At 56.8% G+C, this 22,535-nt stretch overlaps 1 protein-coding gene across 1 annotated transcript in view; it reads right to left on the bottom strand.

Moving 5' to 3' along the window:
- The window catches only part of LOC148140064 (nuclear factor 7, brain-like), a 40,581-nt gene that overhangs the window by 14,484 nt on the left and 3,562 nt on the right, over positions 1 to 22,535 (bottom strand). The window contains exon 5 of the mRNA XM_087979239.1: positions 22,396 to 22,511. Coding sequence (XP_087835365.1) covers positions 22,396 to 22,511 — 116 coding nt within the window. The remainder of the gene's footprint in view (positions 1 to 22,395; positions 22,512 to 22,535) is intronic.

Here is a 22,535-nt window from a genome sequence, read left to right as displayed (position 1 = left end):
GTGTGTGTAGGGGGGAGGGGGATGTGTGTGGGTGGGGGTAGAGGAATGTGGGGGGGGATGGGGATGTGTGTGTGTGTGTGGGGGGGGAGGGGTGTGTGTGGGGGGGGAAGGGGGGGTGTGGGTGGGAGGGGGCCTGTGTGGGGGGAGAGGGGTAATCGTGTGGGTGGGGGGGAGGGGAGGGATGTGTGTGAGGGGGATGTGTGTATGGGTGGGGAGGGGGTTGTGTCTGTGGGAGGGAGGGGGATGTGTGGGGGGAGGGGTGTGTGTGGGGGGGAGGGGTGTGTGTTTGTGTGGGTGGGGGAGAGGGATATGTGTGTGTGTGTATGGGTGAGGGAGGGGGATGTGTGTGTGGGAGGGAGGGGTATGTGTGGGGGGAGGGGTGTGTGTGGGGGGAAGGGGTGTGTGTGTGGGGGGGGAAGGGGATGTGTGTGGGTGGGGGACGTGTGTGTGTGGGTGGGGCAGCGGGATGTGTGTGTGGGGGTGAGGGAGAGGTGTGTGTGTGGGTGGGGGGGGTGTGGGGGAGGGGGTGTGTGTGGGGGGAGGGGTGTGTGTGTGTGTGGGTGAGGGAGGGGCATGTGTGTGTGTGTGGGAGGGGAGGGGGATGTGTGTGTGGGGGGGAGGGTGATGTGTGTGTGGGGGTGAGGGATTTGTGTGTGTGTGGGGGTGAGTGGGGTGTGTGTGGGGGAGGATGTGTGTGGTGGGGAGAGGGGGATGTGTGTGGGGGGGAGGGGGTGTTTGTGGTGGGGGGAGGGTGTGTGTGTGTGGTGGGGGGAAGGGGTGTGTGTATGTGTGGGTGGAGGGGATGTGTGGGTGGAGGGGAATGTGTGTGGGGGGAGGGAATGTGTGTGTGGGGGGAGGGGGGTGTGTGTGTGGGGGTGGGAGAGGGGTTTGTGTGTGTGTGGGTGGGGGAGGGGGATGTGTGTGTGGGTGGGGCGGTGGAATGTGTGTGTGTGGGTGGGGGAGGGGGATGGGTGTGTGGAGGGGGGATGGCGATATGTGTGTGGGGGGAGGGGGAATGTATTTGTGTATGGGGAGAGGGGAATGTGTCTGGGGGGGTGGGAGAGGGGTGTGTATGGGGGGGGTGGGGTGGGGAAGTGTGTTTGGGTGGGGGAGGGGGATGTGTGTGGAGGGTGGGGGATGTGTGTGGGGGGGGATGTGTGTGGGGGGCGCGGAGGGGGATGTGTGTGTGGGGGGAGGGGGATGTGTGTGGGGGGAGGAGGGGTGTGTGTGTGGGGTGGAGGGGTGTGTGTGTGGGGAGGAGGTGTGTGTGTGTGGGTGGAGGAGGGATGTGTGTGTGGGTGGGGGAGGCGGATGTGTGTGGGGGGTGTGGGGGTTGTGTGTGGTGGGGGGGAGGGGGATGTGTGAGTGTGGGTGTGGAGGGATGGGTGTGTGGAGGGGGATGTGTGTGTGTGGAGGGGCGAGGGGGATGTGTGTGTGTGGAGGCGGGAGGGGGATGTGTGTGGGTGGGTGAGGGGGATGTGTGTGGGTGGGGGAAGGGGATGTGTGTGGGGGGGAGGGGGATGTGTGTGTGGGGTGTAGAGGAATGTGGGGGGAGGGGGATGTGTGTGTGGGGGGAGAGGAATGTGGGGGGAGGGGGATGTGTCTGTGTGGCTGGGAGGGGGATGTGTGGGTGGGGGGTGAGGGGGATGCGTGTTTGTGTTTTTTTGGGGTGTGTGTGTGTGTGGGGCGGTGTGTGTGTGTGGGGGGGATGTGTGTTTGTGTGGGTGTGTGTGGGGGGGGTGGAGGGGGATATGTGTGTGGAGGGGGAGGGGGATGTGTGTGGGAGGGGAGGGGGATGTGTGTGGGGGGAGGGGGATGTGTGTGTGTGGGGGGAGGGGGATGTGTTTGTGTGGGGGGGAGGGGGATGTGTGTGTGGGGGGGGGGATATGTGTGTGGAGGGGGAGGGGGATATGTGTGTGGGAGGGGAGGGGAATGTGTGTGGGAGGGGAGGGGGATGTGTGTGGGAGGGGAGGGGGATGTGTGTGGGGGGAGGGGGATGTGTGTGTGTGTGGTGGGAGGGGGATGTGTGTGTGTGGGGATGGGGGCCTGTGTCGGGGGAGAGGGGTAGGCATGTGTGGGGGGAGGGGAATGTGTGTGTGGGAGTGGGTGGGGTGTGTGGGTGGGGGGGATGTGTGTGTGTGGGGGGAGGGGGATGTGTGTGGGGGGAGGGGGTGTGTGTGTGGGGAGGAGGTGTGTGTGTGGTTGGGGGAGGGGGATGTGTGTGGGGGGATGGGGAGTGTGTGTGGTGGGGGGAGGTGGATGTGTGTGTGGAGCGGGGGAGGTGGATGTGTGTGGGGGGGGGTAGAGGAATGTGGGGGGGATGGGGATGTGTGTGTGTGTGTGGGGGGGGGGAGGGGTGTGTGTGGGGGGGGAAGGGGGGGTGTGTGGGTGGGAGGGGGCCTGTGTGGGGGGAGGGGTAATCGTGTGGGTGGGGGGGAGGGGAGGGATGTGTGTGAGGGGGATGTGTGTATGGGTGGGGAGGGGGTTGTGTCTGTGGGAGGGAGGGGGATGTGTGTTCCGGGGGTGGAGGGGGATGAATGTGTGTGTGGGCGGGAGGGAGATGTGTGTGGGGAATGTGTGTGTGGGTGGGAAGGGGGATGTGTGTGTGGGTGGGGGAGGGGAATGTGTGTGTGGGGGGGAGGGGGATGTGTGTGTGGTGGGGGAGGGGAATGTGTGTGGTGGGGAGAGGGGGATGTGTGTGTGTGGGTGGTGGGGGAGTGTGTGTGTGTGGGGTGAGGGGCATGTGTGTGGTGGGGAGAGGGGGATGTGTGTGTGGGTGTGTGTGTGGGGGGGGCGGGGGACGTGTGTGTGTGTGGGTGGGGAAGGGGATGTGTGTGTGTGTGGGTGAGGGAGGGGGTGTGTGTGTGGGGGGGAGGGGGATGTGGGTGTGGGTGGGGGAAGGGGATGTGTGTGTGTGGGGAGGGAGTGGGATGTGTCTGTGTGGCGGGGAGGGGGATGTGTGTGTGTGTGTGTAGGGGGGGATGAGACGGATGTGTGTGTGTGTGGGGGGGGGGGAGGGGATGTGTGTGTGGGTGGGGGACGTGTGTGTGTTTGTGTGGGTGGGGGAGAGGGATATGTGTGTGTGTATGGGTGAGGGAGGGGGATGTGTGTGTGGGAGGGAGGGGTGTGTGTGGGGGGAGGGGTGTGTGTGGGGGGGAGGGAGAGGTGTGTGTGGGGGGGAGGGGGGTGTGTGTGGGAGAGGGGGTGTGTGCGGGGGGGAGGGGTGTGTGTGTGTGTGTGTGTGTGTGTGGGTGAGGGAGGGGCATGTGTGTGTGTGGGAGGGAAGGGGATGTGTGTGGGTGGGGGACGTGTGTGTGTGGGTGGGGCAGCGGGATGTGTGTGTGGGGGTGAGGGAGAGGTGTGTGTGTGGGGGTGAGGGGGGTGTGTGTGGGGGGGAGGGGTGTGTGTGTGTGTGTGGGTGGGTGAGGGAGGGGCATGTGTGTGTGTGGGAGGGGAGGGGGATGTGTGTGTGGGGGGGAGGGTGATGTGTGTGTGGGGGTGAGGGATTTGTGTGTGTGTGGGGGTGAGTGGGGTGTGTGTGGGGGAGGATGTGTGTGGTGGGAAGAGGGGGATGTGTGGGGGGGGGAGGGGGTGTTTGAGTTGGGGGGAGGGTGTGTGTGTGTGGTGGGGGAAGGGGTGTGTGTGGGTGTGGGTGGAGGGGGATGTGTGGGTGGAGGGGAATGTGTGTGGGGGGAGGGAATGTGTGTGTGGGGGGAGGGGGATGTGTGTGTGTGGGGGTGGGGGAGGGGGATGTGAATGTGGGGAGGGGGATGTGTGTGTGGGTGGGGCGGGGGAATGTGTGTGGGTGGGTGGGAGAGGGGTGTGTATGGGGGGGTGGGGCAGGGAAGTGTGTTTGGGTGGGGGAGGGGAATGTGTGGGGGGAGGGGGATGTGTGTGGGGGGGGATGTGTGTGTGGGGGACGGAGGGGGATGTGTGTGTGGGGGGAGGGGGATGTGTGTGGGGGGAGGGGGGTATGTGTGGGGGAATGGGGATGTGTGTGTGGGGAGGAGGGGTGTGTGTGTGTGTGTGTGGGGAGGAGGGGTATGTGTGTGGGGAGGAGGGGTGTGTGTGTGGGTGGAGGAGGGGTGTGTGTGTGGGTGGGGGAGGCGGATGTGTGTGGGGGGTGTGGGGATTGTGTGTGGTGGGGGGGAGGGGGATGTGTGAGTGTGGGTGTGGAGGGATGGGTGTGTGGAGGGGCGAGGGGGATGTGTGTGGGTGGGGGAAGGGGATGTGTGTGGGGGGGAGGGAGATGTGTGTGTAGGGGGGGGAGAGGAATGTGGGGGGAGGGGGATGTGTCTGTGTGGCTGGGAGGGGGATGTGTGGGTGTGGAGGGATGGGTGTGTGGAGGGGGTGTGTGTGGGGGGGAGGGGTGTGTGTGTGTGTGTGTGTGTGGGTGGGTGAGGGAGGGGCATGTGTGTGTGTGGGAGGGGAGGGGGATGTGTGTGTGTAGGGGGGAGGGGGATGTGTGTGGGTGGGGGTAGAGGAATGTGGGGGGGATGGGGATGTGTGTGTGTGTGTGGGGGGGGAGGGGTGTGTGTGGGGGGGGAAGGGGGGGTGTGTGGGTGGGAGGGGGCCTGTGTGGGGGGAGAGGGGTAATCGTGTGGGTGGGGGGGAGGGGAGGGATGTGTGTGAGGGGGATGTGTGTATGGGTGGGGAGGGGGTTGTGTGTGTGGGGGGAGGGGGATGTGTGTGGGGGGAGGGGGGTATGTGTGGGGGAATGGGGATGTGTGTGTGGGGAGGAGGGGTGTGTGTGTGTGTGTGTGGGGAGGAGGGGTATGTGTGTGGGGAGGAGGGGTGTGTGTGTGGGTGGAGGAGGGGTGTGTGTGTGGGTGGGGGAGGCGGATGTGTGTGGGGGGTGTGGGGATTGTGTGTGGTGGGGGGGAGGGGGATGTGTGAGTGTGTTTGTGTTTTTTTTGGGGGTGTGTGTGTGGGGGTGGGTGTGTGTGGGGGGGATGTGTGTTTGTGTGGGTGTGTGTGTGGGGGGGTGGAGGGGGATATGTGTGGGAGGGGAGGGGGATGTGTGTGGGGGGGGAGGGGGATGTGTGTGGGGGGAGGGGGATATGTGTGTGTGGGGGGAGGGGGATGTGTTTGTGTGGGGGGGGAGGGGGATGTGTGTGGGGGGAGGGGGATGTGTGTGTGTGGTGGGAGGGGGATGTTTGTGTGGGGGGGGAGGGGGATGTGTGTGTGGGGGGGAGGGGGCCTGTATCGGGGGAGAGGGGTAGGCGTGTGTGGGGGGAGAGGGGTATGCGTCTGGGTGGGGGGGAGGGGGTATGTGTGGGAGGGGGTTGTGTGTGTGGGAGGGAGGGGGATGTGTGTTAGGGGGGGTGGAGGGGGATGTATGTGTGTGGGGGCGGGAGGGAGATGTGTGTGGGGGATGTGTTTGTGGGTGGGGCAGGGGGGATGTGTGTGTGTGTGGGGAGAGGGGGATGTGTGTGGGGGAGAGGGGGATGTGTGGGGGGAGGGGGATGTGTGTGTGTGGATGGTGGAGGGAGATGTGTGTGTGGGGGAGGGAGATGGGTAGGTGTGGGGGGGATATGTGTGTGTGGGGGGGGATGTGTGTGTGTGGGGGGGAGGGGGATATGTGTGTGTGCGGGGGGGAGGGGGATATGTGAATGGGGGGTGGGGAATGTGTGTGTGTGGGGGTGGGTGGGGTGTGTGGGTGGGGGGGATGTGTGTGTGTGGGGGGAGGGGGATGTGTGTGGGGGGGAGGGGGTGTGTGTGTGGGGAGGAGGTGTGTGTGTGTGTGTGTGTGGGTGGAGGAGGTGTGTGTGTGTGGTTGGGGGAGGGGGATGTGTGTGGGGGGGATGGGGAGTGTGTGTGGTGGGGGAAGGCGGATGTGTGTGTGGAGCGGGGGAGGTGGATGTGTGTGGGGGGGGGGAGGGGGATGTGTGTGTGTAGGGGGAAGGGGGATGTGTGTGGGGGGTGGGGGTAGAGGAATGTGGGGGGGATGGGGATGTGTGTGTGTGTGTGTGTGGGGGGAGGGGATGTGTGTGGGGGGGAAGGGGGCGTGTGTGGGTGGGAGGGGGCCTGTGTGGGGGGAGAGGGGTACTCGTGTAGGTGGGGGGGAGGGGAGGGATGTGTGTGAGGGGGATGTGTGTATGGGTGGGGAGGGGGTTGTGTCTGTGGGAGGGAGGGGGATGTGTGTTCCGGGGGTGGAGGGGGATGAATGTGTGTGTGGGCGGGAGGGAGATGTGTGTGGGGAATGTGTGTGTGGGTGGGACAGGGGGATGTGTGTGTGGTTGGGGGAGGGGAATGTGTGTGTGGGGGGGAGGGGGATGTGTGTGTGGTGGGGGAGGGGAATGTGTGTGGTGGGGAGATGGGGATGTGTGTGTGTGGGTGGTGGGGGAGTGTGTGTGTGTGTGTGTGTGGGGTGAGCGGCATGTGTGTGGTGGGGAGAGGGGGATGTGTGTGTGGGTGTGTGTGTGTGTGTGGGGGGGGGGGATGTGTGTGTGTATGGGGGAATGTGTGTGTGTGGGGGGGGTGAGGGGGATGTGTGTGTGTGGGGGGGGAGGGGGAATAAGTGTGTGCGGGTGGGAGGGAGATGTGTGTGTGGGGGGGAGGGGAATGTGTGTGGTGGGGAGAGGGGGATGTGTGTGTGTGGGTGGTGGGGTGTGTGTGTGTGTGTGTGGGGTGAGGGGCATGTGTGTGGTGGGGAGAGGGGGATGTGTGTGTGGGTGTGTGTGTGGGGGGAGAGGAATGTGTGTGTGTGGGGGGGAATGTGTGTGGGAGGGGGACGTGTGGGGGGGGAAGGGGAATATGTATGTGTGTGGGGGGGAGGGGGATATGTGTGCGCGGGTGGGAGGGGGATGTGTGTGTGTGGGGGGTGGGGAATGTGTGAGTGTGGGGGGGGTGGGGGATGCGTGTGTATGGGGGGTTGGGGGATGTGTGTGTGTGTGTGTGTGTTTGTGGGGGGGATGTGTGTATGAGGGGGGGATGTGTGTGTGTGGGGGGGGGAGGGGAATATGTGTGTGTGGGGGAGGGAGGGGGATATGCGTGTGGGGCAGGAGGGGATGTGTGTGTGTGGGTGGGGGAGGGGGATGTGTATGTGTGGGGGGGTGGGGGATGTGTGTGTGGGGTGGAGGGGGATGTGGGTGTGTGTGGGGCAGGGAGATGGGTGTGTGGGGGGGAGAGGGGGATGTGTGTGTGTGGGGGGGTGAGGGGATGTCTGTGTGGGGGGGGCATGTGTGTGTGTGGGGTGGGAGGGGGATGTGTGGGAGCGGAGGGGGATGTGTGTGTGTGGGGGGGGGGTGATGGGGTGATGTGTGTGTGGAGGGGTGAGGGGTGTGTGTGTGTGTGGCAGTAAGGGGTGTGTGTGGGGGGGGTGAGGGGGATGTGTGTGGGGGGAGAGGGGGATGTGTGTGTGGGGGGAGGAGGATGTGTGTGTGGGGGGAGGGGGATATGTGTGTGGGGAGAGGGGGATGTGTGTGGGGGGAGGGGTGTGTGTGTGTGTGTGGGTGGGGGAGGGGGGATGTATGTGGTGGGGAGAGGGGGATGTGTGTGTGGTGGGGGGGAGGGGATGTGTGTGGGGGGGGAGGGGGGTGTGTCGTTGGTGGGAGGGGGGTGTGTGTGTGTGGGTGGGGGAGGGGAATGGGTTGTGGGGCGTAGGGGGATGTGTGTGGGGCTGAGAGGGGGATGTGTGTGGGGGGGATGTGTGTGTGGGGGGGGGAGGGGGATGTGTGTGTGTAGGGGTGGGATGTGTGTGTGGGGGAGAGGAATGTGGGGAGAGGGGGATGTGTTTGGGGGGGAGAGGAATGTGGGGGGGATGGGGATGTGTGTGTGTGTGTGTGTGGGGGGGAGGGGTGTGTGTGGGGGGGGGGAAGGGGGGGTGTGTGGGTGGGAGGGGGCCTGTGTGGGGGGAGAGGGGTAATCGTGTGGGTGGGGGGGAGGGGAGGGATGTGTGTGAGGGGGATGTGTGTATGGGTGGGGAGGGGGTTGTGTGTGTGGGGGGAGGGGGGTGTGTGTGGGGGGAGGGGGATGTGTGTGGGGGGAGGGGGGTATGTGTGGGGGAATGGGGATGTGTGTGTGGGGAGGAGGGGTGTGTGTGTGTGTGTGGGGAGGAAGGGTATGTGTGTGGGGAGGAGGGGTGTGTGTGTGGGTGGAGGAGGGGTGTGTGTGTGGGTGGGGGAGGCGGATGTGTGTGGGGGATGTGGGGATTGTGTGTGGTGGGGGGGAGGGGGATGTGTGAGTGTCTTTGTGTTTTTTTTGGGGTGTGTGTGTGGGGGTGGGTGTGTGTGTGGGGGATGTGTGTTTGTGTGGGTGTGTGTGTGGGGGGGTGGAGGGGGATATGTGTGTGGAGTGGGAAGGGGGATATGTGTGTGGGAGGGGAGGGGGATGTGTGTGGGAGGGGAGGGGGATGTGTGTGGGGGGAGGGGGATGTGTGTGTGTGGTGGGAGGGGGATGTTTGTGTGGGGGGGGAGGGGGATGTGTGTGTGGGGGGGAGGGGGCCTGTATCGGGGGAGAGGGGTAGGCGTGTGTGGGGGGAGAGGGTATGCGTCTGGGTGGGGGGGAGGGGGGATGTGTGGGAGGGGGTTGTGTGTGTGGGAGGGAGGGGGATGTGTGTTAGGGGGGTGGAGGGGGATGTATGTGTGTGGGGGCGGGAGGGAGATGTGTGTGGGGGATGTGTGTGTGGGTGGGGCAGGGGGGATGTGTGTGTGTGTGGGGAGAGGGGGATGTGTGTGGGGGAGAGGGGGATGTGTGGGGGGAGGGGGATGTGTGTGTGTGGGTGGGAGGGGGATGTTTGTGTGGGGGGGGAGGGGGATGTGTGTGTGGGGGGGAGGGGGCCTGTATCGGGGGAGAGGGGTAGGCGTGTGTGGGGGGAGAGGGGTATGCGTCTGGGTGGGGGGGAGGGGGGATGTGTGGGAGGGGGTTGTGTGTGTGGGAGGGAGGGGGATGTGTGTTAGGGGGGTGGAGGGGGATGCATGTGTGTGGGGGCGGGAGGGAGATGTGTGTGGGGGATGTGTGTGTGGGTGGGGCAGGGGGGATGTGTGTGTGTGTGGGGAGAGGGGGATGTGTGTGGGGGAGAGGGGGATGTGTGGGGGGAGGGGGATGTGTGTGTGTGGGTGGTGGAGGGAGATGTGTGTGTGGGGGAGGGAGATGGGTAGGTGTGGGGGGGGATATGTGTGTGTGTGGGGGGGATGTGTGTGTGTGTGGGGGAGGGGGATATGTGTGTGTGCGGGGGGGAGGGGGATATGTGAATGGGGGTGGGGAATGTGTGTGTGTGGGGGTGGGTGGGGTGTGTGGGTGGGGGGGATGTGTGTGTGTGGGGGGAGGGGGATGTGTGTGGGGGGGAGGGGGTGTGTGTGTGTGGGGAGGAGGTGTGTGTGTGTGTGTGTGGGTGGAGGAGGTGTGTGTGTGTGGTTGGGGGAGGGGGATGTGTGTGGGGGGGATGGGGAGTGTGTGTGGTGGGGGAAGGCGGATGTGTGTGTGGAGCGGGGGAGGTGGATGTGTGTGGGTGGGGGAAGGGGATGTGTGTGTGTGGGGAGGGAGTGGGATGTGTCTGTGTGGCGGGGAGGGGGATGTGTGTGTGTGTGTGTAGGGGGGGATGAGACGGATGTGTGTGTGTGTGTGGGTGGGGGAAGGGGATGTGTGTGGAGGGGAGGGAGATGTGTGTGTAGGGGGGGGAGAGGAATGTGGGGGGAGGGGGATGTGTCTGTGTGGCTGGGAGGGGGATGTGTGGGTGGGGGGGGGTGTGGGTGTGGAGGGATGGGTGTGTGGAGGGGGTGTGTGTGGGGGGGAGGGGTGTGTGTGTGTGTGGGTGGGTGAGGGAGGGGCATGTGTGTGTGTGGGAGGGGAGGGGGATGAGTGTGTGTAGGGGGGAGGGGGATGTGTGTGGGTGGGGGTAGAGGAATGTGGGGGGGATGGGGATGTGTGTGTGTGTGTGGGGGGGAGGGGTGTGTGTGGGGGGGGAAGGGGGGGTGTGTGGGTGGGAGGGGGCCTGTGTGGGGGGAGAGGGGTAATCGTGTGGGTGGGGGGGAGGGGAGGGATGTGTGTGAGGGGGATGTGTGTATGGGTGGGGAGGGGGTTGTGTGTGTGGGGGAGGGGGATGTGTGTGGGGGGAGGGGGGTATGTGTGGGGGAATGGGGATGTGTGTGTGGGGAGGAGGGGTGTGTGTGTGTGTGTGTGTGGGGAGGAGGGGTATGTGTGTGGGGAGGAGGGGTGTGTGTGTGGGTGGAGGAGGGGTGTGTGTGTGGGTGGGGGAGGCGGATGTGTGTGGGTTGTGTGGGGATTGTGTGTGGTGGGGGGGAGGGGGATGTGTGAGTGTGTTTGTGTTTTTTTTGGGGGTGTGTGTGTGGGGGTGGGTGTGTGTGGGGGGGATGCGTGTTTGTGTGGGTGTGTGTGTGGGGGGGTGGAGGGGGTATGTGTGTGGAGTGGGAAGGGGGATATGTGTGTGGGAGGGGAGGGGGATGTGTGTGGGAGGGGAGGGGGATGTGTGTGGGGGGAGGGGGATATGTGTGTGTGGGGGGAGGGGGATGTGTTTGTGTGGGGGGGGAGGGGGATGTGTGTGGGGGGAGGGGGATGTGTGTGTGTGGTGGGAGGGGGATGTTTGTGTGGGGGGGGGAGGGGGATGTGTGTGTGGGGGGGAGGGGGCCTGTATCGGGGGAGAGGGGTAGGCGTGTGTGGGGGGAGAGGGGTATGCGTCTGGGTGGGGGGGAGGGGGGATGTGTGGGAGGGGGTTGTGTGTGTGGGAGGGAGGGGGATGTGTGTTAGGGGGGTGGAGGGGGATGTATGTGTGTGGGGGCGGGAGGGAGATGTGTGTGGGGGATGTGTGTGTGGGTGGGGCAGGGGGGATGTGTGTGTGTGTGGGGAGAGGGGGATGTGTGTGGGGGAGAGGGGGATGTGTGGGGGGAGGGGGATGTGTGTGTGTGGGTGGTGGAGGGAGATGTGTGTGTGGGGGAGGGAGATGGGTAGGTGTGGGGGGGGATATGTGTGTGTGGGGGGGGGATGTGTGTGTGTGTGGGGGAGGGGGATATGTGTGTGTGCGGGGGGAGGGGGATATGTGAATGGGGGTGGGGAATGTGTGTGTGTGGGGGTGGGTGGGGTGTGTGGGTGGGGGGGATGTGTGTGTGTGGGGGGAGGGGGATGTGTGTGGGGGGGAGGGGGTGTGTGTGTGTGGGGAGGAGGTGTGTGTGTGTGTGTGTGTGGGTGGAGGAGGTGTGTGTGTGTGGTTGGGGGAGGGGGATGTGTGTGGGGGGGATGGGGAGTGTGTGTGGTGGGGGAAGGCGGATGTGTGTGTGGAGCGGGGGAGGTGGATGTGTGTGGGGGGGGGAGGGGGATGTGTGTGTGTAGGGGGAAGGGGGATGTGTGTGGGGGGTGGGGGTAGAGGAATGTGGGGGGGATGGGGATGTGTGTGTGTGTGTGTGTGTGTGTGGGGGGAGGGGATGTGTGTGGGGGGGAAGGGGGGGTGTGTGGGTGGGAGGGGGCCTGTGTGGGGGAGAGGGGTACTCGTGTAGGTTGTGGGGGAGGGGAGGGATGTGTGTGAGGGGGATGTGTGTATGGGTGGGGAGGGGGTTGTGTCTGTGGGAGGGAGGGGGATGTGTGTTCCGGGGGTGGAGGGGGATGAATGTGTGTGTGGGCGGGAGGGAGATGTGTGTGGGGAATGTGTGTGTGGGTGGGACAGGGGGATGTGTGTGTGGGTGGGGGAGGGGAATGTGTGTGTGGGGGGGAGGGGGATGTGTGTGTGGTGGGGGAGGGGAATGTGTGTGGTGGGGAGATGGGGATGTGTGTGTGTGGGTGGTGGGGGAGTGTGTGTGTGTGTGTGTGTGGGGTGAGGGGCATGTGTGTGGTGGGGAGAGGGAGATGTGTGTGTGGGTGTGTGTGTGTGTGTGTGGGGGGGGAATGTGTGTGTGTATGGGGGAATGTGTGTGTGTGGGGGGGGGAGGGGGATGTGTGTGTGTGGGGGGGAGGGGGAATAAGTGTGTGCGGGTGGGAGGGAGATGTGTGTGTGGGGGGGAGGGGAATGTGTGTGGTGGGGAGAGGGGGATGTGTGTGTGTGGGTGGTGGGGTGTGTGTGTGTGGGGTGAGGGGCATGTGTGTGGTGGGGAGAGGGGGATGTGTGTGTGGGTGTGTGTGTGGGGGGGGAGGAATGTGTGTGTGTGGGGGGGAATGTGTGTGGGAGGGGGACGTGTTGGGGGGGGAGGGGGAATATGTATGTGTGTGGGGGGGAGGGGGATATGTGTGCGCGGGTGGGAGGGGGATGTGTGTGTGTGGGGGGTGGGGAATGTGTGAGTGTGGGGGGGGGTGGGGGATGCGTGTGTATGGGGGGTTGGGGGATGTGTGTGTGTGTGTTTGTGGGGGGGATGTGTGTGTGAGGGTGGGATGTGTGTGTGTGGGGGGGGAGGGGAATATGTGTGTGTGGGGGAGGGAGGGGGATATGCGTGTGGGGCAGGAGGGGATGTGTGTGTGTGGGTGGGGGAGGGGGATGTGTATGTGTGGGGGGGTGGGGGATGTGTGTGTGGGGTGGAGGGGGATGTGGGTGTGTGTGGGGGAGGGAGATGGGTGTGTGTGGGGGAGAGGGGGATGTGTGTGTGTGGGGGGGTGAGGGGATGTCTGTGTGGGGGGGGCATGTGTGTGTGTGGGGTGGGAGGGGGATGTGTGGGAGCGGAGGGGGATGTGTGTGTGTGTGGGGGGGGGTGATGGGGTGATGTGTGTGTGGAGGGGTGAGGGGTGTGTGTGTGTGTGGCAGTAAGGGGTGTGTGTGGGGGGGGTGAGGGGGATGTGTGTGGGGGGAGAGGGGGATGTGTGTGTGGGGGGAGGAGGATGTGTGTGTGGGGGGAGGGGGATATGTGTGTGGGGAGAGGGAGATGTGTGTGGGGGGAGGGGTGTGTGTGTGTGTGGGTGGGGGAGGGGGGATGTATGTGGTGGGGAGAGGGGGTTGTGTGTGTGGTGGGGGGGAGGGGATGTGTGTGGGGGGGAGGGGTGTGTGTCGTTGGTGGAAGGGGGATGTGTGTGTGTGTGTGGGTGGGGGAGGGGAATGGGTTGTGGGGCGTAGGGGGATGTGTGTGGGGCTGAGAGGGGGATGTGTGGGGGGGGGATGTGTGTGTGGGGGGGGGAGGGGGATGTGTGTGTGTAGGGGTGGGATGTGTGTGTGGGGGAGAGGAATGTGGGGAGAGGGGGATGTGTTTGGGGGGGAGAGGAATGTGGGGGAGGGGGATGTGTGTGTGTGTGTAGGGGGGAGGGGGTTGTGTGTGTGGGGGGAGTGGAATGCGGAGGGAGGGGGATGTATGTGTGGGGCGGGAGGGGGATATGTGTGTGGGGGGTGGTGAATGGGATGTGTGGTGGGGGCAGGGGCATGTGTGTGGGAGGGTGGGAGAAAGATGTGTGGGAGGGGAGGGTGTTGTGTGTCTGGGGAAAGAGGGATGTGTGTGTGTGTGTGTGGGGGGGGAGGGGGATGTGTATGTGTGTGGGGGGGAGGGGGATGTGTGCGTGGAGGGGAGGTGGATGTGTGTATGGGAGGGATATATAAGTGAATAGGAGGATGTGGCTGTGCTGCGATATCAGGGGAGGGGTGTGTGTATGTGTGTGTGTGTCTGTGGATGGGGATGTGTGAGTAAATGGAGGTATGTGTGTGGGGGGGGTTGTGTGTGGGCAAGTGGTGAATGTGAGGGGGTGAAGGTGTGTCTGTGTGTGTTAGAATGCAGGAAATGTGTGAGCGTGGGGAATGTGTGTGGGGAGAGGGATGTGTGTGGAGTGGTGAGTATGTTGGACAGGGGTGAATACGCTGCAGGGTTAGTGTGTGTGTGTGTGTGTGTGTGTGGGTGTGGGGGTGGGGGTTGATGTGATTTGAGGATGTGGGAGTGAATCGTGGATGTGTAAGAGTGCGGAGGAATTGTGGGTGGTGTGTGTGGAGGGACTGTGTTTGTGTGAGCTTTGGGTGTGAGGTTTAGTGCGTGTGGAGGGGTGCGATGATGGTGGTGTGTGAGAGGGACGTGTGCACTGAGCACAGGAATGTGGGTAAGTATCACATTGTGATGTGCAGTTTGAGGCAGGTAATAAATGTGGATATTGGGATTCACGCCATATCCTGCAAAATTTTAAAACATAATTATTATTCAAATTTAAATCCTTCCTGTCTCCCTTTCTAAATCCACTGCTTTTATGTTATTCCAGCCTTATTCAAGGGTTTTCCTCTCAGTTTACACCCAATGGGATATAGCTCCAGCTGCCTCAGTGAGAACAAGCTCCTGTTTGTGGGAGTCCCACTGTCATTCATTATTTTCCAATATCATGGGGGAGTGAAATGGGTTTTCACAAAATTGGAATTGAAAATGCTGAATCTGATCTCAAATTACCAATTAAATCTCCTGAAATCCAATGTCATTGAAAGGAATCATCAATGGCCCCTACCTGGTTAGACTGAGGTAGGGGCCATTGGGAAAGAGCTTTATTGAAACAGTGGGGACAGGTCAGAGAATGTTCACTCGGTGGATGAAGCAGTTCCCTTGTGATGGAAGGATTCAGGCTGGGGCTGTACTCATTGGAGTTTAGAGGAACGAGAGGTTCTTACTGAAATGTATAAGATGGTGAAGGTGTTGACAGAGGAGACATTGAGAGGCTGTTTCCCATCGTGGGGGAACCTGGAACCAGGGACAGAGTTTCAAAGTAAGGGCCCTGACAATTAACATGGAGATGGGGAGGGATTTTGTGTCTCAGGATCATTAATCTTTGGAATTCTCTCCCCCCCTCGAGAGCAGTGGAGCCCAGTTCATTGAATATATTGGAAGCTGAGTTAAACAGGTTTTTGATCAATGAGGGAGTTAAAGGTTGTGAGAGTCAGGCAGGAAAATGGAGTTAAGGTCACAATCAGATCAGCCGCCATCTTTATGAATGACAGGGCAAGCTCTCGGGGTCACTCCTGCTCCTGTTTCTGATGTACAATGTTCACATGGGATTTTCACACGGACATTGCTTTGAGTTAAAAACAATGACTGCAGATGCTGGAAACCAGATTCCGGATTAGTGGTGCTGGAAGAGCACAGCAATTCAGGCAGCATCCAATGAGCAGCGAAATCAGAGAGCCTGAAGAGTGGAGAGATAAGCTAGAGAGGGGTGGGGGTGGGGAGAGAGTAGCATAGAGTACAATGTGTGAGTGGGGGAGGAGATGAAGGTGATAGGTCAGGGAGGAGAGGGTGGAGTGGATAGGTGGCAAAGGAGATAGGCAGGTCGGACAAGTCCGGACAAGTCAAAGGGACAGTGTTGAGCTGGAAGTTTGAAACTAGGATGAGGTAGGGGAAGGGGAAATGAGGAAGTTGTTGAAGTCCACATTGATGCCCTGGGGTTGAAGTGTTCTGAGGCGGAAGATGAGGCGTTCTTCCTCCAGGCGTCTGGTGGTGAGGGAGCGGCGGTGAAGGAGGCCCATGACCCCCATGTCCTCGGCAGAGTGGGAGGGGGAGTTGAAATGTTGGGCCACGGGACGGTTTGGTTGATTGGTGTGGGTGTCCCAGAGATGTTCCCTAAAGCGCTCTGCTAGGAGGTGCCCAGTCTCCCCAATGTAGAGGAGACCGCATCGGGAGCAACGGATACAATAAATATATTAGTGGATGTGCAGGTAAAACTTTGATGGATGTGGAAGGCTCCTTTAGGGCCTTGGATAGAGGTGAGGGAGGGGATGTGGGCACAGGTTTTACAGTTCCTGCAGTGGCAGGGGAAAGTCCCAGGATGGGAGGGTGAGTCGTAGGGGGGCGTGGACCTGACCAGGTAGTCACGGAGGGAACGGTCTTTGCGGAAGGCGGAAAGGGGTGAGGAGGGAAATATATCCCTGGTGGTGGGGTCTGTTTGGAGGTGGCGGAAATGTCAGTGGAGGATTTGGTTTATGCGAAGGTTTGTGGGATGGAAGGTGAGCACCAGGGGCAGTAACCGGCACCACTCCCAAAATTGGAGCTGTAGTGGACAGCGAAGAGGGTGACCTCAGATTACAACAGGATCTTGACCAGATGGGCCAATGGGCTGAGAAGTGGCAGATGGAGTTTAATTCAGATAAATGCGAGGTGCTGCAATTTGGGAAAGCAAATCTTAGCAGGACTTAGACACTTAATGGTAAGGTCCTAGGGAGTGTTGCTGAACAAAGAGACCTTGGAGTGCATGTTTATAGCCCCTTGAAAGTGGAGTTGCAGGTAGATAGGATAATAAAGAAGGCGTTTGGTAAGCTTTCCTTTATTGGTCAGAGTATTGAGTACAGGACTTGGGAGGTCATGTTACAGCTGTACAGGACATTGGTTAGGCCACTGTTGGAATACTGCGTGCAATTCTAGTCTCCTTCCTATTGGAAAGATGGTGTGAAACTTGAAAGGGTTCAGAAAAGATTTACAAGGATGTTGCCAAGGTTGGAGGATTTGAGCTACAGGGAGAGGCTGAACAGGCTGCGGCTGTTTTCCCTGGAGCGTCGGAGGCTGAGGGGTGACCTTATTACAGGTTTACAAAATTATAAGGGGCATGGAGAGGGTAAATAGAAAAAGTATTTTCCCTGGGTTGGGGGTGTCCAGAACTAGAGGGCATAGATTTAGGGTGAGAGGGGAAAGATATAAAAGAGACCTAAGGGGCCACTTTTTCACACAAAGGGTGGTGCAGATACGGAATGAGCTGCCAGAGGATGTGGTGGAGGCTAATACAATTGCAATATTTAAAAGGCATTTGGATGGGTTTATGCATAGGAATGATTTGGAGGAATATGGGGGCTGAGTGCTGGCAGGTAGGACCAGATTGGGTTGGGATATCTGGTCAGCATGGACGGGTTGGACCGAAGGGTCTGTTTCCATGCTGTACATCTCTATGACTCTATGACTGTAAATTCTAACTTACATCGTCCTTCTCCCAGGTGAAGACAGAAGCAAGGTAATAAATTAACACCCTGTCTCTGTCCTCCAGCTCCATACCTGGATTGCTCCTTGATCCCTACATTTTGCTGGTTATTCTCTTCCCCTTGATAGACTGAAGAAATATCTTGGGATTCTCCCTCATTTTAGCCACCAGTGTTTTCTCATGCACCTACTTTGCTCTCTCAATTACTTCCTTAAATCCCAGCTGCTCGTTCAGTACTCTATGAGGGCCTTGTAATTCCCTGCTCTTACTCCCCAACTACATTGAAAAAAGGGCCACCATTCCAATAGCCCTTCCTGATTACCTGCTGTCCCTGTGTGCTAGCTTTCTGCATTTCATGCACAAATACTTTCAAGTGCCTTTGTAGTGCACCTTTCTGCAGTTTTTCTCCATTTAAATAATTCTTTGTTCTTTTGTTTTCTCTTCAAAATAAATAACCTTCCCAAATTAATCTTCCGTTTGCCAACTTTATTTACTTAAACCATCAATGTCTCTGTGAATTGCTTATATCCATCTGTTTTAGAGTTGTCTGCAAATTTGGTAACAGGGCATTAACTTCTTTCCTCCAAATAATTAATGTATATTGTAAACAGTTGCAGTCACAGCACTGATCCCTGTGGAACCCCACTGGTCACAGGTCACCAACCTGAAAAAGCACTCCTTATCCCCATCTGCTGTTTCCAGCCCATAAGCCAATTCTTTCTCCATCCCATAATCCTGCCTACAATACCATGGCCTCTTAGTTTTTCTTGAAGTATCTTGTTGAATGCCTCTAGAAGTCCAAATCAAACTCTACTGGCTCCCTTCCATTCCCTCTAGTTGAGATCTCCTCAAAAGCTTTCCTAAATGAGACAGATATTAATTTCCTTTCTTGTGTTGAAAAATGTGGTGCTGGAAAAACACAGCAGGCGAGGAGCAGGAGAATCGACGTTTCGGGCATAAGCCCTTCTTCAGGAATTTCCTTTCATAAAACCACGCTGACTCTGCTTGATGAGATGATTATTTTCTGAATATTCTACTGTTACTTCCACAGTAACCAACTGCAATACTTTTCCAATAATAGATCATGGGATAATCTGCCTATAGTTACCTGCTTTTCGTCTCCTTCTCTTATTAAATAGAGGTGTCACATTAGCAGTTTTCCAATCCTCTGGTATGTTTCCAGAATTAAACAATTTAAGGAGAATTACAACAAATGCCTTCACTATCTCTGTAGTGACCTGTTTTAGAATCCTCAGATATAAGCCATCAGGGCCAAGTAACCTCTCTGCCTTTAACCCCATTAGTTTGTCTCACATTATTTCAACATTATACTCTGCCCAACTTCCTTAGTTTATCTCGCTCTTAGATCCTTTCTTCTTACTCAGATATATTTTTGCTGAGAGCTGAGGTGAACCTCCTTAAATGTCTACCCCTGCTTGTTTACTCTCATTCCTCCTCATCTATTCACCCAGTTCACTTCAGATAACTCTACCCTCGTTTCATTGTTATTGTAATTGTGACCAGTCCCTTGTAAAGTTTTAGCAAAAGCTTCCTACTTCTACATTGCATTCCCTTTGAAATAAAAACCAGCGTACCCACTGAACTCAGATGCTGGTTCTTTGTGATTCATGGATAAGGATTCCCAGATCCCTCAGTTCCATCGCTTCCAGCAGCCTTTATCCATTTAACTAATATTGAGCTCTTCTATTCTTCCTGCCAATGTCCTTAATCTAAAGTTCCTTTATATTATATGTCATCTGCCAAAAGTATTGTCCACTAATTCAACCTGACCATATCCTTCTCCTTATGTTATCCGCACAATTTGTTTTCCCAACTTTTTTGTTTCACCTTCCACAACCAAGTCATTTATGTATTTCATAAATAATTGTGGACCCAGCACTGATCCCTGTGGCTCACCACTAGCTACTAACTATCCCAATTCTCAATCTTTTATTAGTTAGGCAATCATCTCAATTTTCATATACTACTTCCACCCCCATTGGCTCTTATCTTTTTAAGTAGTCAAATGTGTGATATCTTATCAAATGTCTTCCCAATATTTCCCCCCATCTATCCTGCTTAATACCTTCTCAAAGATTTTGAGTGAAGTTGTCAGACATGATTTTGCCTTCACAAAAGGGTTGGTTTTGCTGGGAACAACCAACACAGAACAGGATCTGGGGTTGTGGGGGTGGGTAATGTACCATGCGAAATTGTTCAACTCAGTGTAACTGCAAGGTACCAAGGCAGAAGATGAGCTTGTGATGAGCTTCATTGGAGCGCTGCCACAGGCCTGAGATGGAAATTTCAGCATGGAAACACAAGGGGGCCTATGTTGAATTGGCAGGCACCTGGAAGTTCAAGGCCATCTTTATGGTCAGAGAGTAGGTGTTCAGCAAAGTGGGCTCTGCTCTGTACACTGTAAATAGTTCTGTTTTATCAGGAAAAAGAGACACTGGCATTGGAGGCAGTCCAAAGAAGATTCACTCGGGTTATTCCAGGAATTGACAGACTATGTTATAAGGAGTGATTGAGGACAGTGGGATGAGACTGGAAATTGGAAACAAAAACAGAAATTGCTGGAAAAGCTCAGCTGTTCTGGCAGCATCCGTGGAGAGAAATCAGAGTGAACATTTTGGGTTGAGTGATCCTTCCACAGAACAGTTCAGCTGGGAAGAATGAGGTTTCCACTTGATGAAGTTTGTAAAGTATAGGTGGGTTTGACAGGGAGCCAGGTTTATCTGGGGTAATGGGGCAGTGTCAGCTGACCCCTGGGAGGTGTCACATCACAAGACTGTTCAACCTGATGATGTCAATAAATCCCTGAGGTGTACAGGGCACTGCTACAACTGGTCAGTGTGATGTCATCAACATAAACATCAAGGAGATTGGCCAGTGATCATGTGATCACCGCATCAAAAGTGTGTGCAGCACCTTGATTGGACAGCTTCTCAAAGCTAATGTAATCAATGTTATTGATTATGAAATGAATAAAGTATTAACTCCTTGTTTGACATTAAATCAGAGTTTGTGCATCAGCCTGACCAATCAGCTATTCCCTGTATTTGCCTGAATAGAACCATTGAAACAAAGAACGGAGCATCAAGTGGTCTGTGAGAAAATCAAAGAGTGATCAAACTCTGATCACCCCCCTCTTCAGCCACTGGAGACAGAGGAGTATGGATGTAGGTTTGCTCGCTGAGCTGGAAGGTTCATTTCCAGACGTTTCATCACCCTACTAGGTAACATCTTCAGTGGGCCTCAGGCGAAGCAGTGTACATGATTCCTGCTTTCTATTTATATGTTTGAGTTGGTGATGTCATTTCCTGTGGTGATGTCATTTCCCATGGTGATATAATTTCCTGTTCTTTTTCTCAGGGGTGGGAGATGTGCTCTAACTCGATGTGTTTGTTGATGGAGTTCCGGTTGGAATGTCATGCCTCTGGGAATTCTTGTGCATGTCTCTGGCTTGTCCTAAGATGGATGTGTTGTCCCAGTCGAAGTGGTGTCCTTCCTTATCTGTATGTAAGGATATAGTGAGAGAGGGTCATGTCTTTTTGTGGCTAGTTGATGTTCATGTATGCTGGTGGCTAGTTTTCTGCCTGTTTGTCCAATGTAGTGTTTGTTAAATCCTTGCATGGTATTTTGTAAATAACATTAGCTTTGCTTGTTGTCTATATAGGGTCTTTCAAGTTCATTAGCTGCTGTTTTAGTGTGATGGTGGGTTGGTGGACTACCATGATGACAAGGAGTCTGAGTAGTCTGGCAGTCATTTCCGAGATGTCTTTGATGTAGGGGAGAGTGGCTAGGGTTTCTGGATGTGTTTTGTCTGCTTGGTTGGGTTTGTTGCTGAGAAATCAGTGGACTGTGTTCATTGGATATCCATTCTTTTTGAATACATGGTATTGGTGATTTTCCTCTGCTCTGCCGTAGTTCCTCTGTGCTGTAGTGTGTGTTGGCTCATTGAAATGATGATCTGATGCAGATAAGGAAGGACACCACTTCGACTGGAACAACACATCCATCTTAGGACAAGGCAAACAGAGAAATTCACGAGAGTTCCTTGAAGCATGGCATTCCAATCAGAACTCCATCAACAAACACATCGACTTAGACCCCATCACCCACCCCCTGAGAAAAAGAACAGGAAATGACATCACCACATGAAATGACATCACCAAACCAAAGAAATCCAAACATATAAATAGAAAGCAGGAATCATGTACACTGCTTCGCCTGAGGCCCACTGAAGATGTTACCTATTAGGTTGATAAAATGTCTGGAAGCTCCCAGCTCAGTGAGCAAACCTACATCCAGACCCTCAACCTGAGCTCCAAATCTTCTCAAAACTCGTACACAGCAGTGTCTGAGAGTTCCTGTCTTGGTGAAAGGGTTTGGGATTGAACAGTCACAGCTGACCAGCTCAAGGTGATATTTCACATTCGGGAGACGTCTGCATCACTGTCATGGCAAGCATTTATTGTCCAACCTTAATTATCCTGGAGGCTGCTCATTAACCCACTGTCGCTCATGTGGAGGAGGGACACCCACTGGGCAGTTAGGGGAGGATTTCCAGCATTTTGGCCCAATTCAGCATAGCATATGGCATACAGGACAATTTGCAAGTAATGGTGTTCCTGTCTATCTGCTATCCTTACCCTTCCAGTTGGTTCAGGTCGCATAATTGGAAGTTGCTGTCTGAGGAGGCTTGGTGAGTTTTCTAATACTTTTTTTTATTCATACTCATTTCTGCAACTGTGTGTCAGTGGTGCAGGGAGTGAATGTTAGAGGTATTAGACGGAGTGCCATTCAAGCAGCATGTTTTGTCCTGGATTGTGTTGAGCTTCTTCAGTACAATTGGGGCTGCAGTCATCCAGGCAAGTGGAGAGACCTCTATTATATGCCAAATTTCTGCCTTATAGATGGAGGACTAGTAACTGAGGAGTCAGTAGGTGAGTTGCTGGCTGCAGACTTTTCACTCTCTGACCTGCTCTTGTAGCTATAGTGTGTGGTTGGCAGATGAGTTCAGTTTCCGGTCAATGGTAACCTCCAGGATGTTGCAAGTGGAGGATGCAGTGATGAATGGAATTGTTACTGAACATCAAGTGTTGATGGTTACATTCTCTCTTGTTGGAAACGGTCATTGCCTGGCACTCGTGTGGCACGAATGTTACTTGTCACTTGTCAGCTCAAAGCTGAACAGCTGGACGGAGTCATGGCCTCATTGTATTTGAACATGGATTGTTTCAGGATCTGAGAGGTTGGAAACGGTGCTGATTGTTGTGCAATCATTAGTGAATATCTCATCACCTCCAACTTGACCTTATGATGGAGGGAAGTCCATTCATGAAGCAGCTGAAGATGTTTAGGCACAGCCATTACTCTGACAAACTCCTCCAGAAATGTCCGGGAGCTGAGATGGTTGATCCTGAACAATCACAACCATCTTCCCTGATGTTCAGTATGACTCAAAAAGGTAGAGAGATTTCCACTGATTCCTATTAACTACAGTTTTGCTCATTACAGACTTTGATATTTTGAACAAAAATACAAATTATACAATATAAACCAGACTAAAGGAGGAACTTATCTGAGCTTTACCAGGTTGAGTGGCTTCCTGCATTTCTTTCCATACAAGAAATGGGAAGAGACTGCAGAATGTTTGAGTGGAGAGGATACCGTCTGTTATTGAGAGCACATTAAGGTCATCACTAATTCTGTAAATATTAAACATTAATTGA

Source organism: Chiloscyllium plagiosum, unplaced genomic scaffold (assembly GCF_037043375.1).
Source record: "Chiloscyllium plagiosum isolate Xiang-an unplaced genomic scaffold, Cpla_swu_hap1 HiC_scaffold_35, whole genome shotgun sequence".
NCBI lineage: Eukaryota > Metazoa > Chordata > Chondrichthyes > Orectolobiformes > Hemiscylliidae > Chiloscyllium > Chiloscyllium plagiosum.
Note: the sequence above shows the minus strand (reverse complement) of the source record. Positions and strands in the feature narration are given on the sequence as shown.